Source organism: Diceros bicornis, chromosome 35, assembly GCF_020826845.1.
Source record: "Diceros bicornis minor isolate mBicDic1 chromosome 35, mDicBic1.mat.cur, whole genome shotgun sequence".
Classification (NCBI taxonomy): Eukaryota; Metazoa; Chordata; class Mammalia; order Perissodactyla; family Rhinocerotidae; genus Diceros; species Diceros bicornis.
Window position 1 is genome coordinate 24,429,392 of NC_080774.1, and position 19,022 is coordinate 24,448,413.

General features: G+C 42.4%; 1 protein-coding gene across 4 annotated transcripts in view; it reads right to left on the reverse strand.

Annotated features, from left to right (window-relative positions):
- MORC2 (MORC family CW-type zinc finger 2) overlaps positions 1 to 19,022 on the reverse strand; it is a 39,588-nt gene that overhangs the window by 15,000 nt on the left and 5,566 nt on the right. For all 4 annotated transcript variants that reach the window (XM_058531794.1, XM_058531792.1, XM_058531791.1 and 1 more), the window contains exons 2-9: positions 15,911 to 15,964; positions 14,008 to 14,042; positions 8,606 to 8,674; positions 8,000 to 8,090; positions 4,568 to 4,676; positions 910 to 1,069; positions 684 to 795; positions 28 to 153 (exon numbers count right to left, since the gene is read on the reverse strand). In XM_058531794.1, the coding sequence (XP_058387777.1) occupies positions 28 to 153; positions 684 to 795; positions 910 to 1,069; positions 4,568 to 4,676; positions 8,000 to 8,090; positions 8,606 to 8,674; positions 14,008 to 14,042; positions 15,911 to 15,964 (756 nt within the window). The remainder of the gene's footprint in view (positions 1 to 27; positions 154 to 683; positions 796 to 909; positions 1,070 to 4,567; positions 4,677 to 7,999; positions 8,091 to 8,605; positions 8,675 to 14,007; positions 14,043 to 15,910; positions 15,965 to 19,022) is intronic.

Consider the following 19,022-nt stretch of genomic DNA (forward strand, 5'->3'; position numbering starts at 1 on the left):
AGCAGGCCAGGCTGGGCAGGCCCCTACCTGGGCTTGTACAGGCAGCAGGAGAGTCTCTTGGTCTGCACCTTGTGCCCATGGATGAAGATCCTCATCCGGGGATCAATATACAGCACAGCAGCATAGGCGCGGAAGGAGCGCCGTTCTGGCTTCCTAGGGGGGGCAGGAAGGAGGAGTGCTATCACCCACCCTAAAACCAACCTGATCAAGAATACAGTAGGATAGCCTCTCTGCAGGTCCTCCACCTTTCCACCTCGCATCTCGGCTTCTCTTGCCACCCTGAAGGGGTGTTTCCTCAGCGCGGGCACCACATCCCGCCCCCCCTCACATCCCCAGCACAGGCGCCCAACAGACACCTGACCTGGCCCTACCACTGCCCCACCATAGACCCAGCAATTCCTCTCCCCTCTCTAGGCCTCAGTTTCTTCTTCTGTCAAATCAAGGAGTTGGAGCAAGGGATCAGCAATCTTTACTTTTGGCTTAGCTGAGGATCTGTTGTCCTTCTATTCATCCCTTCTGCCTTGTGGCAAGAAGACGTGGAGTTCTCAGCTCCATCAAGTCTCATAGCGGGAAATCCAGGGAATGAGCTCTCCCCTCTCTCCCTGAAGTCACCTTCTGAGCTTTTTCTCCTGAGACAATGAATACCAGTTCCAAGATTTCTTTCCCTTCCCAGCCACACTCACGTGCCCTCTGGGGAAGTCTCTGCCATCTGGATATCTCTTGGATTTGATGTTATGTCTAGCTCCGGCTCTCCATTATCCATGAGTTTGAGATTGAAGATGATCACCAGTGTTCCTGAGGAATAGAAATCCTCCTTTCATTCCGCCGGGTGCCCCCAGCCCATCCCCACACCACTCGTGGCTCTGGAGCTCCCGGATTCTAGGGGCTGGAGGCTCAAAGCCTACTTACCACTGTCCCCAGGAATCTTCATGAATTGAGTCATCACATCCTCCTCATTGCGGAAGGGAGAATACTTGTAGATGAGTTCTGTCTCGATGGCAAACTTCTCCACATTGTCTGTGACAGGTTCCCGGGTCCGAGCATTCCAGGTGGGCAATGGGACTATCACCTTTGAAGTAAGCACAGGCACACACTATGAGGGAGGCCCCAGAACAGCATTCTCCCAAAATGTGCATCCATCTTGTCCCTCCCCCCAGTGGCTGCACACTGCCCTGAAGCTCCACAGCCTGGCGCCAGAGACTCTGTGGCTTCTGCCCCTTCCCAAGACTCAGCCTCACATCCCTAGGTTCCCCGGGGGTCTCTGGAGAACCCTGCTTGGGATGCCCCTGGCCATTTTCCTAATTTGGTAATAATTCTACTCTTTCCACTAAGGAAAACATATTTGCAATTATCTAGCGAATCTGAAGATATACATAAACATAACCTATAACTCAGTAATTCTACTCCCAAATATATATCCTAGGAGAAACTTTTGTACATGTGTACAAGCAAACGTGTAAGAATAACACAAACATCCACTACAGAGTGGATAAATTAAACTGTAGTATATTTATACAATGGATCACTGAGCAGTGACAAAAATGAACAAACTAACAGCTGCTAGCATCAACATGGATGAATCTCACTATGTTACATGATAGAAACAAAATACAGAAAAAAACGTACAGTATGAGTCCATTTATAAAAAATTCATAAAAAGGCAAAACTAAACTATTATTCAGGAATGCATACACAGGTGACAAAACTATAAAGGAAAACAAGGAAATGATTATCACAAAAGTCACCTGAAGGCAGTTCCTTCAGAGGTGCCATAAGGAATATGATCAGTGAGGAGTACACTGGGAACTTCTAGCATCAGTCTCTGATGGTGGCTATTTGGGTGTTCACTTGATAATTATTCTCTCAACTGTACATATATTTTAATACACTCTTCCATATGTACAGAATTTAATCTTATGTCTAACTAACGTTTTTAAAAATCCTACCCTTGTCAATTATACCTTAATAAAGCTGGAAAAAAAAATGCTACTCTTTGTTCAAAAACCCACTTGCCCAGAAGCCTCAACGTGCTCCTTCCCCTTCCCCAGCCAGCTGCCCAAGGAGTCCTGCGATGGCTGACTGCTGCGATTCCCTGTTACAGCAAACGAGTCCAGGTACCTCAGACGTTCAAATCACATGGCCCACCCTGAGTAAAAAGGGACATTGTATTTTAAAAAGGGCCGAAGTGATAAACTATTAAGAGTTCTGAGACATTTTGCTGGTTTCTAAGAAGCTTCATGCCTGTAGTATTCAAGCCTAGGGCTGGTTTAGACAAGACACATTCCTACCCAGCCAAAAATGATCTTATTTTGAAATCTTGGCTGAGTTCGCATTAGAGTACAATCCAAAACAGTGACCTTCTAGCACCAAGTAAGGAAAAAATTTCAACCTAGCTTTTTCACCAAGGGAATTGAGTTCCATTTGTGTTCTGTAAATTTGTACCTCACTCTGCACCTCCCATTCTTCACAGCAGTCCCAGGTGACACTGGCATTACTTTTAACTGTGGGCATTCACTTCCACTGGCACCCATCCCTGCCATCAAAATACTTCTCCTTTAGTTTCAATGCCACCACTCTCCTGGTTTTCCTCCTACCCTTCTGGCCACTCCTGTCTCTTTTGCCGCTTTCTCCTCTCCCTGGCCTTTAAATGTCAGCATGCATGCGATCCCAGGTCCTCTTCTCACTCTACACACTCCTTCAGGTGAGCTCATTTGCTAACAAGAATCCTGGAGCCCAGGCCTCCCTCAAGCTCCAGAACCAGACTTAATTTTGTATGTCCAGGACAAAACTTACACTCTTGCCCTCCAAACTGCGCCTCTTCCCTTCTTCCCCAGCTCCTGACAGCCCACCACTCCCCACAACTGCCACCCCGGCACCTGAGTCATCTATGACCCCTCCTTCGCCTTTCTCCGCTCCACTGATCAAACACCAATCTGTGGGTCCCACATGCTGAAGAGATGACAACTCCTTTCTCTCACTTCCCTGCTGCGAGTCCCACCAGGCTATACACAGCCAGGGCTTCTCAAGCGGTCCACCCCAACACCCTAATCTTTCCAATCCAGTCACCACACAATAACAAAACTTATCTTTTTAAAAGAGGATCTGATACTGCCATACCCTCGCTTAAATTCCCTTTAATGGTTGCTTTTAATAAAGTCCCACATGCTCACTAAGGCCCTAAGGTCAAGCCTGACCTGGCCCTCCTCGCTCTCCAGGCACCACCTTTCTTCAAGTGGCCCCTCTGCCAAGTCCCTTGCCACAGCCCTCACCAGCTCTCAGGGCCTTGAATAGACTTGAATATTTCTATTGACTTGAACACCCTCCTCCTGCCACCCTCAGTCCATCAGGAAACACTCCTGAAAACCTCAGCTGAGGCTAAGCTCTCCTGCCCTACCTTCTCCCAGGAGCTCGCTCTTTTCAGCTGCAGCACTTCTCTCGCTCCAAGTATGCTGAGCACTGACAAACTGCACTAAAATGCCAACAAATCCACCGGCTTGCCAAGTAAAGATGGCAGAAAAAGACAGCCTTTCATTCCCAGCATGAACTCATTTGCTAAGATTTAGGCTCACATCTAAATAGGACCACTACAAATTTAATCAAAGCTAACCAACAGAGCTGACTTGTTGAAGCTTTGACTGAATTCACCTATCTGTTTATGTGACAGCCATGGATCTCTCTCTGCAGACCCTCTCAGCCCCTCTCTCAAGCTCTGGCCTCCATTTCTCACACGTGAAAGGAGCTGCTAAGAGTCCAGGGTGAGGCTGGGCAGACCAAGGCCTTCCCTGATCCCCTCAAGGAGGGGCACAGACCTCACCAGACCAGCTTTGCAGATATCTGAGCCACAAAGAGAATCAGGTGAGCATATGTTTAGCTTACATAATTACCAAAATGTTTTAAAATCAGAATAGTCTAGACTCGTTGGGCCTTCCTTCCAGCATAGTAATAATCAGCTGGGGCTGAGTGTCAGCTGCCATTTAGCAAAAACCTTATGTTGATGTTTTCCATATGCTCACCTGCTTCACTGCCTGTCCAGGCCCTGTAGGTATCTGAGTTGTAGCCTCTGATATAGATGGTTAGAGCAACACAATTCCTCAAAAGGAAAATGCGCTCATAGCACATTCCACAAAATCACCATCATATGGCAAAGACAGTGCTGTTCCTATTATTACTGCCATCTGTGGTCTCCACCCATAGTCATGGAAGCCCAAAGTACACCCCTGATAAAACAACTCTCCATAGTGACACCACCCCCTCACCCCCAGACTGAATTCAAGCTGCAGATCTAGGGGACCTGCAAATCCAACTCTTGTTTCCTGCCAGCTAATGGCCTCATTCTCAGAAACAGGACAACTATTCTCTGAAGCTTTGAGATTTTTATTTCCTCTCACATTAAGATAGCTACCTTAACCCCTCAACCAATTCACCCAACCAGCTAATCCCATAACAGGGGGCACAGCTGTAATCCAGCAACCCCAATGAGCCCAGCACTGCAAATGACCCACGAAAACAGCCTGGGCAGACACAGGAAAGGTGGAATGGTGACTGGGACCACAAGGATGGGACCTACTTCATCAATGCCTTCCTCCTCGTGAAAGGTACGAGACAGGAAGAGGCAGGTCATGGTGTCTTCCTTCTTGGTGAAGAGGATAAAATCCTTTCCAATGCGCATTGAGCCCCTGAAAGGGAAGCAGAAATGGGTTATTCTCCTAGGGATTCAAAAACTCATCTGAAAAAGAAACAAATCCACCCTCTGGATGTAACTGAAACCACCTTTTGAGGGCTCTCCTAAAGGCCTCCCTGGGTCCGAGGACCCTGAGCTGAGTTCCACAGCCCTCGTTCCCTCTCCTCTCACCCGATATTCCTCCCTCTGCTCTTCCATTGGCTTTAGCCTTTCCCTATAACCTTCTCAACCACACTTACCTACTGCACAGGGCTCTCTCACAACCCTTCTAGGGCCCGTTCACCACCCATCACCAGCCCCAGGTTAGTTTTACCCCCAGCCCATCGCCACAACGATAACAAGAAACCCTACCGCCCGTGCTCCAGATTCATCCCAGCTACACAAGGGCTGCTGTATCCTCTGACTGTGCCACCGTCAGATTTCAGTCCAGTAACTGATACCTTCAACACATCATCTTCCATGCTGACCACATCCAGTTCCCATCCTGTCCTTCCTTTGCTGAGACAAACACCCCTCCTCTCCACTCATCAACTGGCAGCACCATCAAGGGAACAGCCCACTGCCTATGCTCACAAGTCCTCAAAAAAAAAAAAAACAGTACGACCCCAAGGCTCAGCCAAATGTAGAGGCTAACCACACAAAATATAATTCTTGACCACAGTTTCTGACGAGGCCTATAATTAGCTCATGTCCTATAACTACAGTCATCTTCTGTCTCAGAGTTGTTTTGTCATCTCAAGTTCATTTTGACACAGGCAGGTCCTTGCTTTGGGACACAACAGGTTTCTGGGAAATGTGCCTTGAGGCTGACTTCCACAAGGAAAAAGGCTGAATGGAATCAACTGCTTCCTTTCTCTGTTTGGCCCCATTAAACCATCCTTGAGAAGCAGGCAAGGACAGGCCTTTCTAAGCAGCATGGAACAGGGCAAAAGCATGAAGCACCGATAGGAAGACTGCCCACCAAACAATGAGGCTGTTTAGCTCCTTTCTTCTGAGCAGCTTCTGGGGCTTTATGGCTATTATCTCATTAGTCCTTATAATAGCCCAGGGAGGTGACGGCAGTGGGAAGTCATATTACTCTCTTTTATATACAAACACAAACCAGGCTGGCAGGCCAAGCACACAAATGAATGCCATGTCCCATTTCCCCAAATGCTCAGGAGAACTCCCAGGACACTATCCAGACACCCTGGGGGCTGCCAAGTTCTGCTTCTCCTCCAGTTCCCAAGGTGCTGGCAATGCTCCTTCCCCTGACGTTTTCACAGTCCTCCTCCTTCCTTTCTGAAGCTTACTGGTGGCAAAATGAGGCACGTTACCTTGCCTTCTGTCAAAGCTTACTCTTGCCCTAATTGGGCAAAAACTCTCTTTGTGCCTCTTTCTTCCCTCTGTCTTTGATTCTGACCTTGTAGGCTGAATAGCAACAATCCAAAAATGCCACCTCTTTGCTGGCTTCCCTGCTTCTCAGCCCTATTCGCACCACAAATCACTTCTTCCTGAAATTTTTTCAACTTCTGAATTGGTTTCAAAATTAATACACTCTGAACACTAGATGGCTCCATCTCAATGGGTTCTTTACAAAAGCTGGTCTACTAAACTGTGCTAATGACAACACTCTCAACTTTGGTATGCTTTCCTTCCCAGTCTTCTAAGCACTTTCAGAGTCACATTTCATTTGCACCTAAAACTTGCCATGTAAGGGAGAATGTCACAGATTAGAACCCCATTTTCTGGATTAGGAAACAGATATTCAGAGAGGTGAAATGGCTTGCCTGAGGCCACAGAATTGATAAGACCAGGCAGGAACAGGCTGGCCTACAATCCAGATGGCAAGTCAGAGTTTCTTACATCACACTGACTCTAGGAGACCTCAGTTACTGGGGACTTAGGATCACCCACATCAGAATCACCTGGGGAGCCTATGAAAAACACAGATTCCTAGGCCATAACCCAGACTCACTGAATCAGGCCAGGAATCTGCCATGGAAGGATTAAAGAAGGAGAAATAAAATAGAAGCCAGAAACCAGGCTAGGGCTCTTACAGCAATAATAGCATTTAATCCTTATCTTACTCAGTATGTATTATAATCCCAATTTACAAAGGAGGAAACTGAGGCTCAGAGAAGTAATTAAGTGGCTGAGATGAGATTTAAACGTCAGTTTGTCTGACTGAAGTGAGACAGACAGCAGCTCCAGCTTTGAAGTCAGTAAGACCTGGTTCATGTCTCGGCTCTACACTTGGGCATTTTTACATCTTTCAGCAAGTCACTTCACCCCTATAAACCTCAATTTTCTCATCTGAAAATGAGAATAATAGTACCTCCACCACATAGGGCTATAGTGAGGATTAAACGAGATTTCCAAGCAAAGTTTTTAGCACAGTGCTTGGCACATGGTAAGTGCTTGTTATTACCATTTGGTTCCTGCCCTGAGAGACAAATCAAAAAGTCGAGGTACCAGGTTCCTGACGTCTTTGAAAGCACTTTCTTCCCCACACACCCAAAGCACGCTGCACGTGAGGGACAACTGATGCTGTTGACTGACCAAACCAACGCCCTATTTCAAACAAAACAACACATTTCCACAGCAGGACTGGAAACGTGACCCAGAATTCCATTGGTACAAACTCCAATTCCACTAAATCTTATTCCATCCAAAGGTATGTACAGCTGGAAGTGAGCATTTCAGAAATAGAAACCCTTCTCTTGGGGCTTCACTCAAAACCAGAACAACACATTCCAAACACCAAACAAGTGGGAACCAAGGACTGAGAAAGAAGTCTCAAGGGATTTGAAGACATTAGGTAGGCCCCTGCTACAGGGCCTAGCAGGACATGTGAGTCGAGACCATGTCCTCTGCGAAGGAGGGTTCGGGGGTCTCTCTCACTCACCCTGGATCCCCAGTGCCCAGCCCAAAGTGTGACATGTGGCATGTGCTCAGGGAACACCGCTGGGCTATGAAGCGATCCCCTCACCATCTCAAATACATCCCAAGCCGACAAAACAATCACTTGCATCCTCAAGGATAGGACAAAAGTAAGAATTTTCAACAAGAGGAGAGGTTCCAGAGCACAGTGCCAAGAGAAACCTACAACTTCTCCCACTCCAACTGGTTTCGGATGTTCATACTTTTCAATCTGTGAAGTAAACTAGGCTGGACAACACTTGGTAAGTCCCCAAACCACTACTCCTTTCTGACTTTCCTTCTGTTCCAGAGTTACAATGATGGAGGGACAAGAAAGGAAAGTTTTCACTGGACAGAAGCATGACAGCAATGAGTGATTTTGTTTTGAGTCCTGTGACAGGCTTCTAGTATACTTACGATTTTAACCCATTCCCGTACTGCCCAATCTGGGTGGACTCAGGCGTTCGCTTGGCTGACTTCCCAAACTGGATAACACTGGCAGCATCACCTGAAGTGGCAGGCAGAAGAGAAAGTGAGAAGTTTGCCATTTCTTTCCCAGGCTCCTGAAAAATCAAAGGTCTGAGCCTTAATAAATCCAAGCAGGGCTGTTTGTCTATTAAAAACCTCTGTCCAAGGAAATTCACAACCACGAGGCAAATGGAGGCAACCTCTGACTGGCCTGTCAGTACCACCATCACTGACTTTGTTCTGTTACCAGAACATGGTTATAAGGCCAGGGGAGGCCGCTGTAGTTCCAGCTCTAGGATGTGGTGCAAGCTGATAAATACAATGTCAAGAGGCAGGTAATCTGACTGACTTCAGGTTGCCATCCAGACCCTATCTCTCATGCTAGGACAAGACCTGGCAAATCCATTAGTGCAATTAAGCCTGAGATGTGGCAACAGACTTCTCTCCCCAGGTGGATCTTCTAATCACAATAGTGAGGCAACAGAAAAACAGGTTAACATAAGTATTTGTAAAAATGGTTACATCTTCCCCAAAAGCAGCAATCATCTTGCTTACTTGGATCCATTCCTGCTCCATCATCCAAAAAGCAAAGCATAAATCCTCCTCGAAGGTCCTCTCGCCTTTCTGTAAAAAAAGCAGCTGCCATTACTGGGTGGTTACCCACCAGTGGGCGACAACATGGATATGATCAGAAGGTTGATCAATGTGAAGCTTGGTCCAAGAAGGTCAAGTCAAACCTAGCTTCTCCTTCTAACAGTTCTAGCTAGTGCAAGTTAAACATCAGGGCCCTTGTGGGCAAGAATTCCCACCAAACGTTCTCCAATGCTTTCTGGTTACTGAAAAAGCCTGGCAGAATCTAAAAGGAGGGCAGGGAATAAGTGGTTCAGCATCTAACCATACCCAGGACCACTGAATATGCATGTTTTCACACATACCTCAATCATCCTTCTGCCCCTCTCCACCTGGATTACTTTCACCTCTGCCCTCTGCTATAGACCTCAAGTCACTAAAATACCCCAACTACTATATGCTGTACCTTATCAACATTGCTCAAATTCAACAGAACACCTCCTTTGTGGTTAAGTTTGGGGTAGCCTTCAGACAAAGAGATCAAGCCAGACATGCTATGGGCACAGTGGTGGCAGCTGCTATCTAGATGATGAAGTACCATGTCTCTATGTGACTATCCCCAGGCTAACTGCCGTTTCTGGGCTATCTATATTCATCATCGTATCCCCTGCTTGCTATGGGTCGTTGAAATGGCTCCTCAACCCAGGAGAGAGAAGGCAGAGGGTGCAGTGAGAGCTGCCTGTTTCCCAGCTGGACCTGCTTGGGACTGGAAGGAGGAACAGTCCTTTGACAATAAGACACAGAGCAGCTACAACAGGCCTTCCTGGCCAAGAGGAAGAGAACACAACAGACTGTGGCTGCCATTCCAGCAGAAGAACCTCTTCTTTCAGCAGCTGTCTTCGGCAGTGGCAAGAGGTTACTCAAAGTAGTCTGGGTCCAAGTACGTCACAGACACTGGAGAGGAGATTCCCAAATAGGCAAGGGGGCAAGACTAGAGTTTCCAAGGTGCCTTTTGACCCAATGATGAGGACTAGGCGGGCAAAGGAGGAACAGCACGGGTCTTGGAATCAGGACAGCACTTCTACTAAAAGGAAGGTCTGTGTAAGGTACTACGGGGACAAGCTCAAGACTGCTTTGGAGCCCAGCTCCTAATTGAGGACTTTTTTGTCTGCTCCAAGCTGCAGTTCACCAACTTTATACAACTTATCTAAGCTGAGGAATCTCAGTTTAGAAAGCTCTTTGTCCTCCCCTCAGGTTAAAGATTCAAATGAGTCATGACCACTTTCTGTTAAATGGACTAGTTAATGTAATTTAAAGCAGTATTTCAGAAGTACTATAAACCACAGAGATTTTCAAGTATCACTCAGTGTTCAGGAAGCTGAACTTTGCTGAAACATTAATAACAAATGCTTCTTGAAAGTTCAAGGGCAAGGTCCTTCTTGGAAGTACTGTTGGTAGATAGGAAAACTTCTCCTTGTGGCAGTGCCTCTTCGAGTCTGGAGAATCCAAATGAAACCTAGCAAGCAGGAGCGAGTGCAAAAAAAATGCAAAAAGGCTTCAAAGTTTCCTTCTGGAGGAAGCAAAGTGTCACATGGAGACTCAAACTGGGTCAGGTACAGAGCATAGGAAAAGAAGTATTCTAAATCTAGCCCAGAGCCATTTGCTGTACACTGTACACTTGAGCCATAAAATGTACACGAAGACTGCTTTGAAATCTAGAAACTGGTTCAGACCAAGTGCATCTGAAAAGTTCCCAAGGATTACTGGCATTTCTTGAACACTACCTAGGAAGTTACTTCTAGGCCCCTGTGTTTGTTAGAACAGGACTCAGCACACTGTTTTAACACACAATCATCACTTAACAGTGGATCTGAGATCCCTTTCTTGCTTAAGGACTTCATTTCAAAGCTTTTTCATGTGGTTTATGATGGTAGGAGACCCACCTGTGGAGGATCCTCCTGGCTACATAGTGACCAACAGCCTGTAAGCAGCTGTCCAGGTCGATGGTCATGTGCAACTGACCTTAGGGCCAAGAAAGACTAGCTAACACAGCAGTAACTTCAACTTTGTAAACAGGCAGTGTGGCGTCTTCACCTGGCTACAATGCTGATCCCAATCACTCATTTATTCAGTGAACATTTACTGAGCACTACCTATGTTCCTGGCTCTGCGATAACATCAGTGAACAATGCAGATGTGCACTGCCTTCACGGAGCTTACAGTCCAATGGATGCTACTCTCTGTAGCACATCAGGTAAGCAGGAGGGTTTAAGTGGAAGGAGACTAAGAAGAGTATCAGCTAGAGCAAAATGTAGCGTGCCTAAGAATCACCTGAAGAGCTTGTTAAAATACAAGCTCCACCCTGGAGAATCTAATTGTGTGGGTCTGAGGTAGTACCTGAGAATTTGCATTTCTAACACATTTCTGGGTGATTCCAATACTGTCCATTGGTGGACCACTCTGAGAAGCACTGAGCTAGAGCAAGCAAGAACTAGAAGGTTTCCCTGTTCAAAACGATCTCCCCAGATATTCCACCTGTTAGAGATGCATTCCTAACACCTGATACTTACTCTAATCATTCAACTGAGTGAGATCTGAAGCCTCCAAAGCAAGGATTTTGACGAAGGAGGGGGAGTTCTGGACAGAGGAGAGTCTAAGCAGCTGGGAGTTGTATTCTCCCCCTCCCATCATACATCTTGGAAGCAAGACAGGGAGGGCAAAGCCAAACTGCCTTCTTTGCAGTTGTGCTTCAGATCCCGGTAGCAGCTATGTAAGATTATCAGAACCAGTTTGGAAATCTGTACAGCTAAGTTTCCCCCAACATAGCTAAGTCTGGCTTCTCCAAATTAGCCTGACATCCCTCCACCCAACTCCAGTGGGGAGAAGATAGGAAAAAGAAAGAAGCGGGAGAAGAGATGTAAAATGGAGCTATAAGTCAGAAGTCAGAGATGATATAATAATGTCCTGAGCAGAAACCGTAATAAAATGACATCCACGTTGTTCATCGTACTTTGCAATCTGTTTGAGCAGTATTCATTTCAGTTACATTCGCTCTAATTTTCCATTTACTAACCATTGAATTGGCAACACAAAAGGGATCTTTCCTTGAGGAGTAGCACTCCCTATCCAAGGAAGTCGAGAAAGTTAATAAAAAAACAGTCTACTTCTGACAGGCACATTATGGTCTCGCCCCATCTAACTGGAATACTTTGGATAAGTGAACACCTCTACACTTTGAGAGACTGATTGATTCCTTTCTCACCCTTCTTAGGTTTAAATACAATCATTTAAAATGTGACATTATGGTGAATTCAAGCTACCTTTGATGTCTGGGGAGATTTCCAAGTTCAGTATCAACCTAGTTTCAGAATGGGAGACAGGGCAATACTTTTTCCCATGTACTAACAACAAGAACTTTATAGTATTAACATATTACTAATTTTATTATTCTACTTGTAAAATGAAGTTGCTTTTTTCCCTGCTGTTGAATATGTTAATAATAAGGCACTGAGTTAGAAAAGTGTGAAGTTAAGGAGACCTCAGCCAAGACTCCCAATCTTGAGGTACTTGGAGTAAATCAAGTCTTTTTCCAAAACGCTATAGTGCTTAGTGCTTCTATCACACCATTTAATCCTTAACTGCCTTGACAGTTCCCTCAAGATCGAGTTACTGTTCTCTAATCATCTGTAGAGTGTTAACTGTCTCTCTAATTAGAGACTAAGTTCTCTCATGAGAACTCAGCAAAGGTCCCACTTCATTCTCTCTAGACTCCTCCCAAAGCACGACAGGAGTAACACTGAGCACAGACTAAATGCACCCTGGGCCTTTTTCATTTACGGTGAAATACAGCTGTTCTGGTGCATTCTGAGTGTAAAGGACTAAATTTCCTTGCTGAAATTCACCCACCAAAGGCAGTAGGAGGAGACAGAGATGATGTTTTTTAAAAAGCTTCTTCCAAATAGACTAGCTATAATGATTTGTCCCTTTGACACCACTTGGAGTAGAGGCCCATTCTCTGCTTTGCCATCTGTACAACGATTAAAACAGCTGCCATTTCTTTCAAAGGTAGCCGTTACTACACCTCACTAAAGCATAATGAGATGTAAGATACACACTGTAGCTTGGGAATGGCACCTCCATCTGGCCTGAGGGTTTAGTAACCATCTTTTAACATTCTTCTGCTGTGCCCCTTTTTCCTGTTACTTTCTTCTAAAAATAAAAGGAGTCCTATTTCCACCACTTTGGCAGAGCCTTTTGAACAAAGGCTTTCAGAATTTAAGCAGTATAGCTGAGTTTTAGCTCTTCTGAATATTTTCTTTGCTCCAAAGTACATCAGGCATGAGAAATTCATTAAAACTCAGAGATTTTTCTTAATTATATGACACTGGAGGTTCTGAGAATTACTTCTTAGTTGTGTACTTGTTCCCATTTATCAAATGGATCCAAGAAGAAGAAGAGGGGTCATTTGGTAACTGTATAGTCCCACAAAAACACTCAAGTCTTCTCAGAAGCTAGTCAGTATTACTTAAAATATTACTTCAAACCTTTCAGAAGACTTCAGTAAAGTCTGTCAGAAAAACAGATCATGCTAGCCAAATTAGATTTAAAAACCATCTTCCTCTATTCCACTTGCAAATTTTTAGCATTCAAAAGACCAAAAAACATGCTGGTACAAACAATGCACAGGCAGAAAGCAAACTATTTAAAAAAAAAAAAAAAGGCCAAGGATAATGACTAAGAATTCTTCCACTATTGTACCTACTCTAGAAAAAAAACAAAAGATCTTACTGCCCAACAGCAGAGCCAATTAAATAAGCAAAACAGTAGATGCTGACAATATCTTTAAATTTCAAGCAAAGAAGCCCTCCTTCCTACCTGACACCTCTGTCTGAGAACATCTCCTCTGCAAACCTCTGTATCAACCCAGTTACTCAGCTGTTTTATGCAATTGACACCAGCAACTCTCCAAGTTGGGTCTGGTCCTGACCAAAGTTGCAAAGGGAGAAAATGGCCTTCAACAAGATCTCTCTTTGGCTGCAGGTCACCTGCTACAAACTGGTCACCTGCTAACTCCAACCAGTAAAATCACTGGTACTTGGTTATTTCACTCCCCACTACTCTACTCCATCATCCCCATAAATCTCCTGGTGGCTATTTAAAGAGATCTATAGATCTGGGCACCCCATATTAGTTTCTTTACACCGATATTTTTGGTTTCTATTACATGCCTGACAAGGGCTGCCCTGTTTCTACCTAAGACTTGGAGTAATCATGTCATCTGCCCAAGTTCCAGCAACCAGTTATTTCCTACTCATTTCTTCTTAGGCATGCAATAAATGCATTGAAAGGAACTAGGCATTAGAAGAAAGGACTGATGTCTGTCTCACCTGCATAAATATCTATTCTGGTGGCATCAGCATCTCTGCAAAATTAAAAGAAAAAAGTCAAGATCCAAATGAGAATATGAAATATCAATCATCAAAATGCATAGTATTTTAAGTGGGATACATACAATTTTGAGTCTATTTTCAGAAAATCATACAGAAATTTGGTGTACCTTAAAGCTATACTTTCAAACTGGGCAACACAATTTTCCTTATATGTCTATGAAACACTTCTGGAGCTCCAAATTATTTAATCACATGACGCACAGGACCTGGATACATTTTTTTAATACAAATTTCTTAGTTGAAACATTTAGAGGATAAGAACATTTCCCTTTACACACTAAGAAATGACTCAAATCTGTGTTTCACTCATTTGATTGCAATCATAAAAAATGTTCCAATAACGTCCATTTTTCCTTCTCACCAAAATACTGAGGAAAAAAGGAAAACAATAATCTGCCACAAAGCCTATGAAAAGTCAGGTCTCACGGTATACACACTACAGTCAGCAGGCTGATTCACAAACCCATAATCTGATCCTCCCTAACTTTGAAAGGAAGTTAGGGCACCCCATTATACTCCAGCCATCAGCTGAAATACAAGTTCAGTCATCAATGAAGGCATCCATAAAGGTTTGGAAGTAATCTAGTCCAATTCTGCCAACTGGAGGCAAGGAAAATGAGGCACAGAGAGTTTCATTGGTTTTAAATGCAAAAAATCCCCTCAAATCCATACAGCTCTACAGGTACCTATTCCCAAACATATAAAAACATTTTCTAATATGTGAAAGATTGGCAAAATGTGTGCATGAGCAGGAACACATACTCCCAGGAACTCTCCAGTTCACCATATAATATACTACAAAGCAGTCTGCCACAGCATACCATGGTCTCACTAAGCTAACAAGTGGCAAATTCAAACACAGTTTCATTAAGCTATAACATTTTCAAAGTGAATATAAAAATTATGAGTCAACCAGGATTGAAACACAATGGGAATTTTCTGGTTAAACAACTTGTTATATAGCACACTTCCATGAGCAGTCCAGAGAATAATAACAATAAAAGTAATAATAGTACAGGTTTATGGTATAGACATAGATAGACAAAGAAAATTATCAGCAAGCTCATTAACTGGATCTGTTCAGAAAATACTTCTACTGTCAACTCACCCTCTTAGTCCTTCATTAGTCATCAACACCTGGTCAATAAACAATGTGTCTGAATTTTATGTTTGCATTCAGAAACAAGACTGAGACAATATTTTCATAATATAATGATAAACAGAATCTTGATTTGGACTTTGCTATTTGTTTATCTCTGAACCAACTCAAACTCTTTTCAGTCTTGCACAGTAACATTTCTAGGTATCCATCACTCAAAATTCAGTATAACACAGTGCTGAAGAATGATTTCTTCCAAGCACAGCTGCTAACAGTGGAAGATGCTTTGATCAACTAGAGTCATCTAACAATAAAACATACGTTTTGGGAAGACACAGAACTCTTGGCCATAATTTCAAAGACATTAGATGGTGTACTGTCCTGCAGCACAAATTAAATCAGAGCTTGTTCATCCCATTAATTTGATTCCTAAGTTTCTATCTTAATTCCCTGCGTTTCACTGTAATTATCTTGCTCTAATACACAAGGGAAGGTAGCTTTGGAGGTCATAAGTTTACTATTTTTAAGCTGGAACACAGAGTAATGAATGAATTAAAGTTAATCAAGTAAAGTGCAAGTATCAACTAACGTGCTATTAAAAATACTTTTTGCATAAGAAGCCTCTCAGGAGTGAGCTGCAGCTTGCTACAGAATTGCCTTCCTCCCAAGTCTTCAGAAACCAAAAGTCACAACGACCAAAAAAGTTTTCAAGCAAAGACTATAAGCCTGAAGACTACATACCTTGCATTATCAACCAATTCAGCAAGAGCACCAAACAAGAATTCGTGAGTCGTTCTGAAATGATAAATACTAAGAGTTAGCAAAAGAATTACGGGATTGAACTATGACACCTAATAAAAAGTCAAGGTTACAAAATATTAAAGTTTTAGATAAAAATCTAAAATCGCCATTTGCATTGTCGATTTACACTACTGAAATTTAAACTTCTCCGAAATTCAAGTCTTTCCAGAGCTCGCTAATCCCTGTCAAGTGTTAATCTATCAAGTCCTGCTATCTACTCAGAAATGTTGATTCTATGTCCAATAGTAAAATCCACTCTGAAGCAGTAAAGATTCCTATGTGTACTACTGCTAAAAGCAGTGTTTTTCACTATTCATGTTCTGTCTAGAAAAATGCCTGTATTTTATTTTTTGTTGTCTTAACCAGCTGTCAGTTTCTGCATCTCTAAGGCATGCTCAATGGACAACTTGTTAGCCTTCTGCTTTGCCAATACTTGTGTGTGATCTACTGGTGAAAAAGAAAACCCAGGGCCAGCCCCGCGGCTTAGCGGTTGAGTGCACGCGCTCCGCTGCTGGCAGCCCGGGTTCGGATCCCGGGCGCGCATCGACACACCACTTCTCCGGCCATGCTGAGGCCACGTGCCACATGCAGCAACTAGAAGGATGTACAACTATGACATACAACCATCTACCAGGGCTTTGGAGGAAAAAAAAAAAAGGAGGAGGGTTGGCAATAGATGTAAACTCAGGGCCAGTCTTCCTCAGCAAAAAAAAAGAAAGAAAAAAGAAAAAGAAAACCCATCCACGGTTGTGCAATTTATAAGCAAAAATATTCCATTTCAAAGTGAGAAGACTTTCTCTGATTCTGGCTAAAAACAGAACTTTCTCCACATTAAAGAAAGGAATCCAAGACACTCTTGAATAATTCCTCCTAGGAAGACAAGAGATGGGTGTGGTCTCCTAGGGCCCCTGTTAAAGTTAACTTCTTCAAGGAGGGTAGCCAATGGTCATCTCCTCCAGCAGGCTGCTCGAAGTTTGCGTTGGGTAAATACACAAGTACTATGTTATTCAGAACTCAATAAAGATGATATTTATGCATAAAATGTATCATTACAATTTTTACTCCATTTACACTCTAATTTGTGCTATTTCCCATAATAATCTTCATTAGATATAAAAGTAGGATGTGTCCACCGAGAAATCTTGGCTTTTGATTAAAGAAATATAAAATCATTAATCCACATAATACATCACCATCAATTTTTCAAAAGTAACCAAATTATTCCAGCTGATTTTTTTTGTACAGTTTCAACCAGTAGATAAAGTGAAAATTTCTAAAAATTTACAATGAAATATACCAATATTAAATAACCAGCATCTAGGATCTCTGATCACTTACTATATTGTTTAAAATAAATTGTGAAACATTTTTTTATAAAATAAATACCCAAAACTGAACTGTCCTTGAACACCGGTTTTCCCTCAAGTAAATCTTCAAATTTTTACAAACACAAATTTTGAATTAAAACTACCAGTTCTTGGAATTTTAGAAGCAACTTCTCCCCATGAGATCAGTGAATATATCTGTTGCTAATCCAGGGGCAGCACCAATAAATACATTCTAACAAAAGGTAGAAATTTTATCTCTAATTCACCTAGAAAATAGAGCTCAAATTCTTCTGGCCAAAAAAATTCAAGTCTTAATTATTTTACACACAAAAAAATTTCTAAGAGAAAAACCTGCATAAAACATCCATATCTTTTTTAATTATTAAAAATATTTAAGTCTCTAGAATCATCATCTTAAATTCTTCAAATTATCAATTTAAGAAACATAAAAGTATTCTGTAGATTACTCCACTAAAGAAATAGGGAGAAATAAGCTGGAAAATTAAGGTAATTTGCTGACAGTAACATAAGTTAAAAAACGTCTAACCAAAATTGTTCCATTTGCAACAACATGGATGGGCCTAGAGGGTATTATGTTAAGTGAAGTAAGCCAGAAAGAGAAAGACAAACACTGTATGATCTCACTCATGTGTGGAATATACACCAACACGTGGACAGAGAAAACTGTATTGTGGTTACCAGGGGCAATGGGGGTAGGGGGCGGGCACAAGAAATGAAGGGAGATGTATATATGGTGATGGACAAACAAAAATGTACAACCCAAAATTTCATAATGTTATAAACTATTAAAACATCAATAAAAAAAATGGTACATAGGACAAAACAAACAAAAACCAGAAAAACAAAAAAAAAAAAGTAACAACGTTTGCTCTCAAGCTTTCAACCAGTTATTTTCGTCTGACTTAAAAGTGACTGAGAAACTTACAGAGTAAATTAGTTTTCTACTCTCTAAATTTTTAATTTTGAAGAGTGTTATATAAAAATATAAAATAACAAATTCTATTGCAGTACTTCTCATTTCAATAAGAATCTGTACTTAAACTTAGGCTCCTGGGAAAAAACAAGAACACAATCATAATAACAATGAGACTACAACTTGTATGCACATATCTTTGGAATAAATAAATTAAAGAATGAAATATCTAGCTTTTGGCAGTGAGAATGGTAAATACAAATAATCTGGAAAACTAATTCTAATAACCTTTCCCATCAGGGCAAAGAAACCAAAAATAGAAATAGAAACTGCTTCTCAGCAATACATATTTCTGATTGCTTCACATGAAAATGAGAGACATTTTGAATTCAGTAAGATCTCAAAAGGGTAAGCACAAAGCACCTCTGGCCAAGTTTTCACTGCTTTCTATATAATGTTTAGAAATGTGCCTTGCACATTTAGAATCTAAAGAAAACATTCCAAATGGTCTTCGCTGTTCCATACAGTATCAATGCTGTTCCACACATACATAGTTCAGGTAAGTTAATAGATGTCTTTAAAATGTAGCTAAGGGGCACTTCTGTGATGTATACTGACACATCATAAAAGTGGCCCTTTGTGACAAAACTCAGAATCTTCTCCAGACCTCCAACTGATTAATTGATCCTACCAATAAATGCTAACGCCAGAGTTCTAAATATATGTTAAAATCATAAGAACCAAAACATATCAACTGCATAAGTTCTCCCTTTTTTTTCAAATAACATTC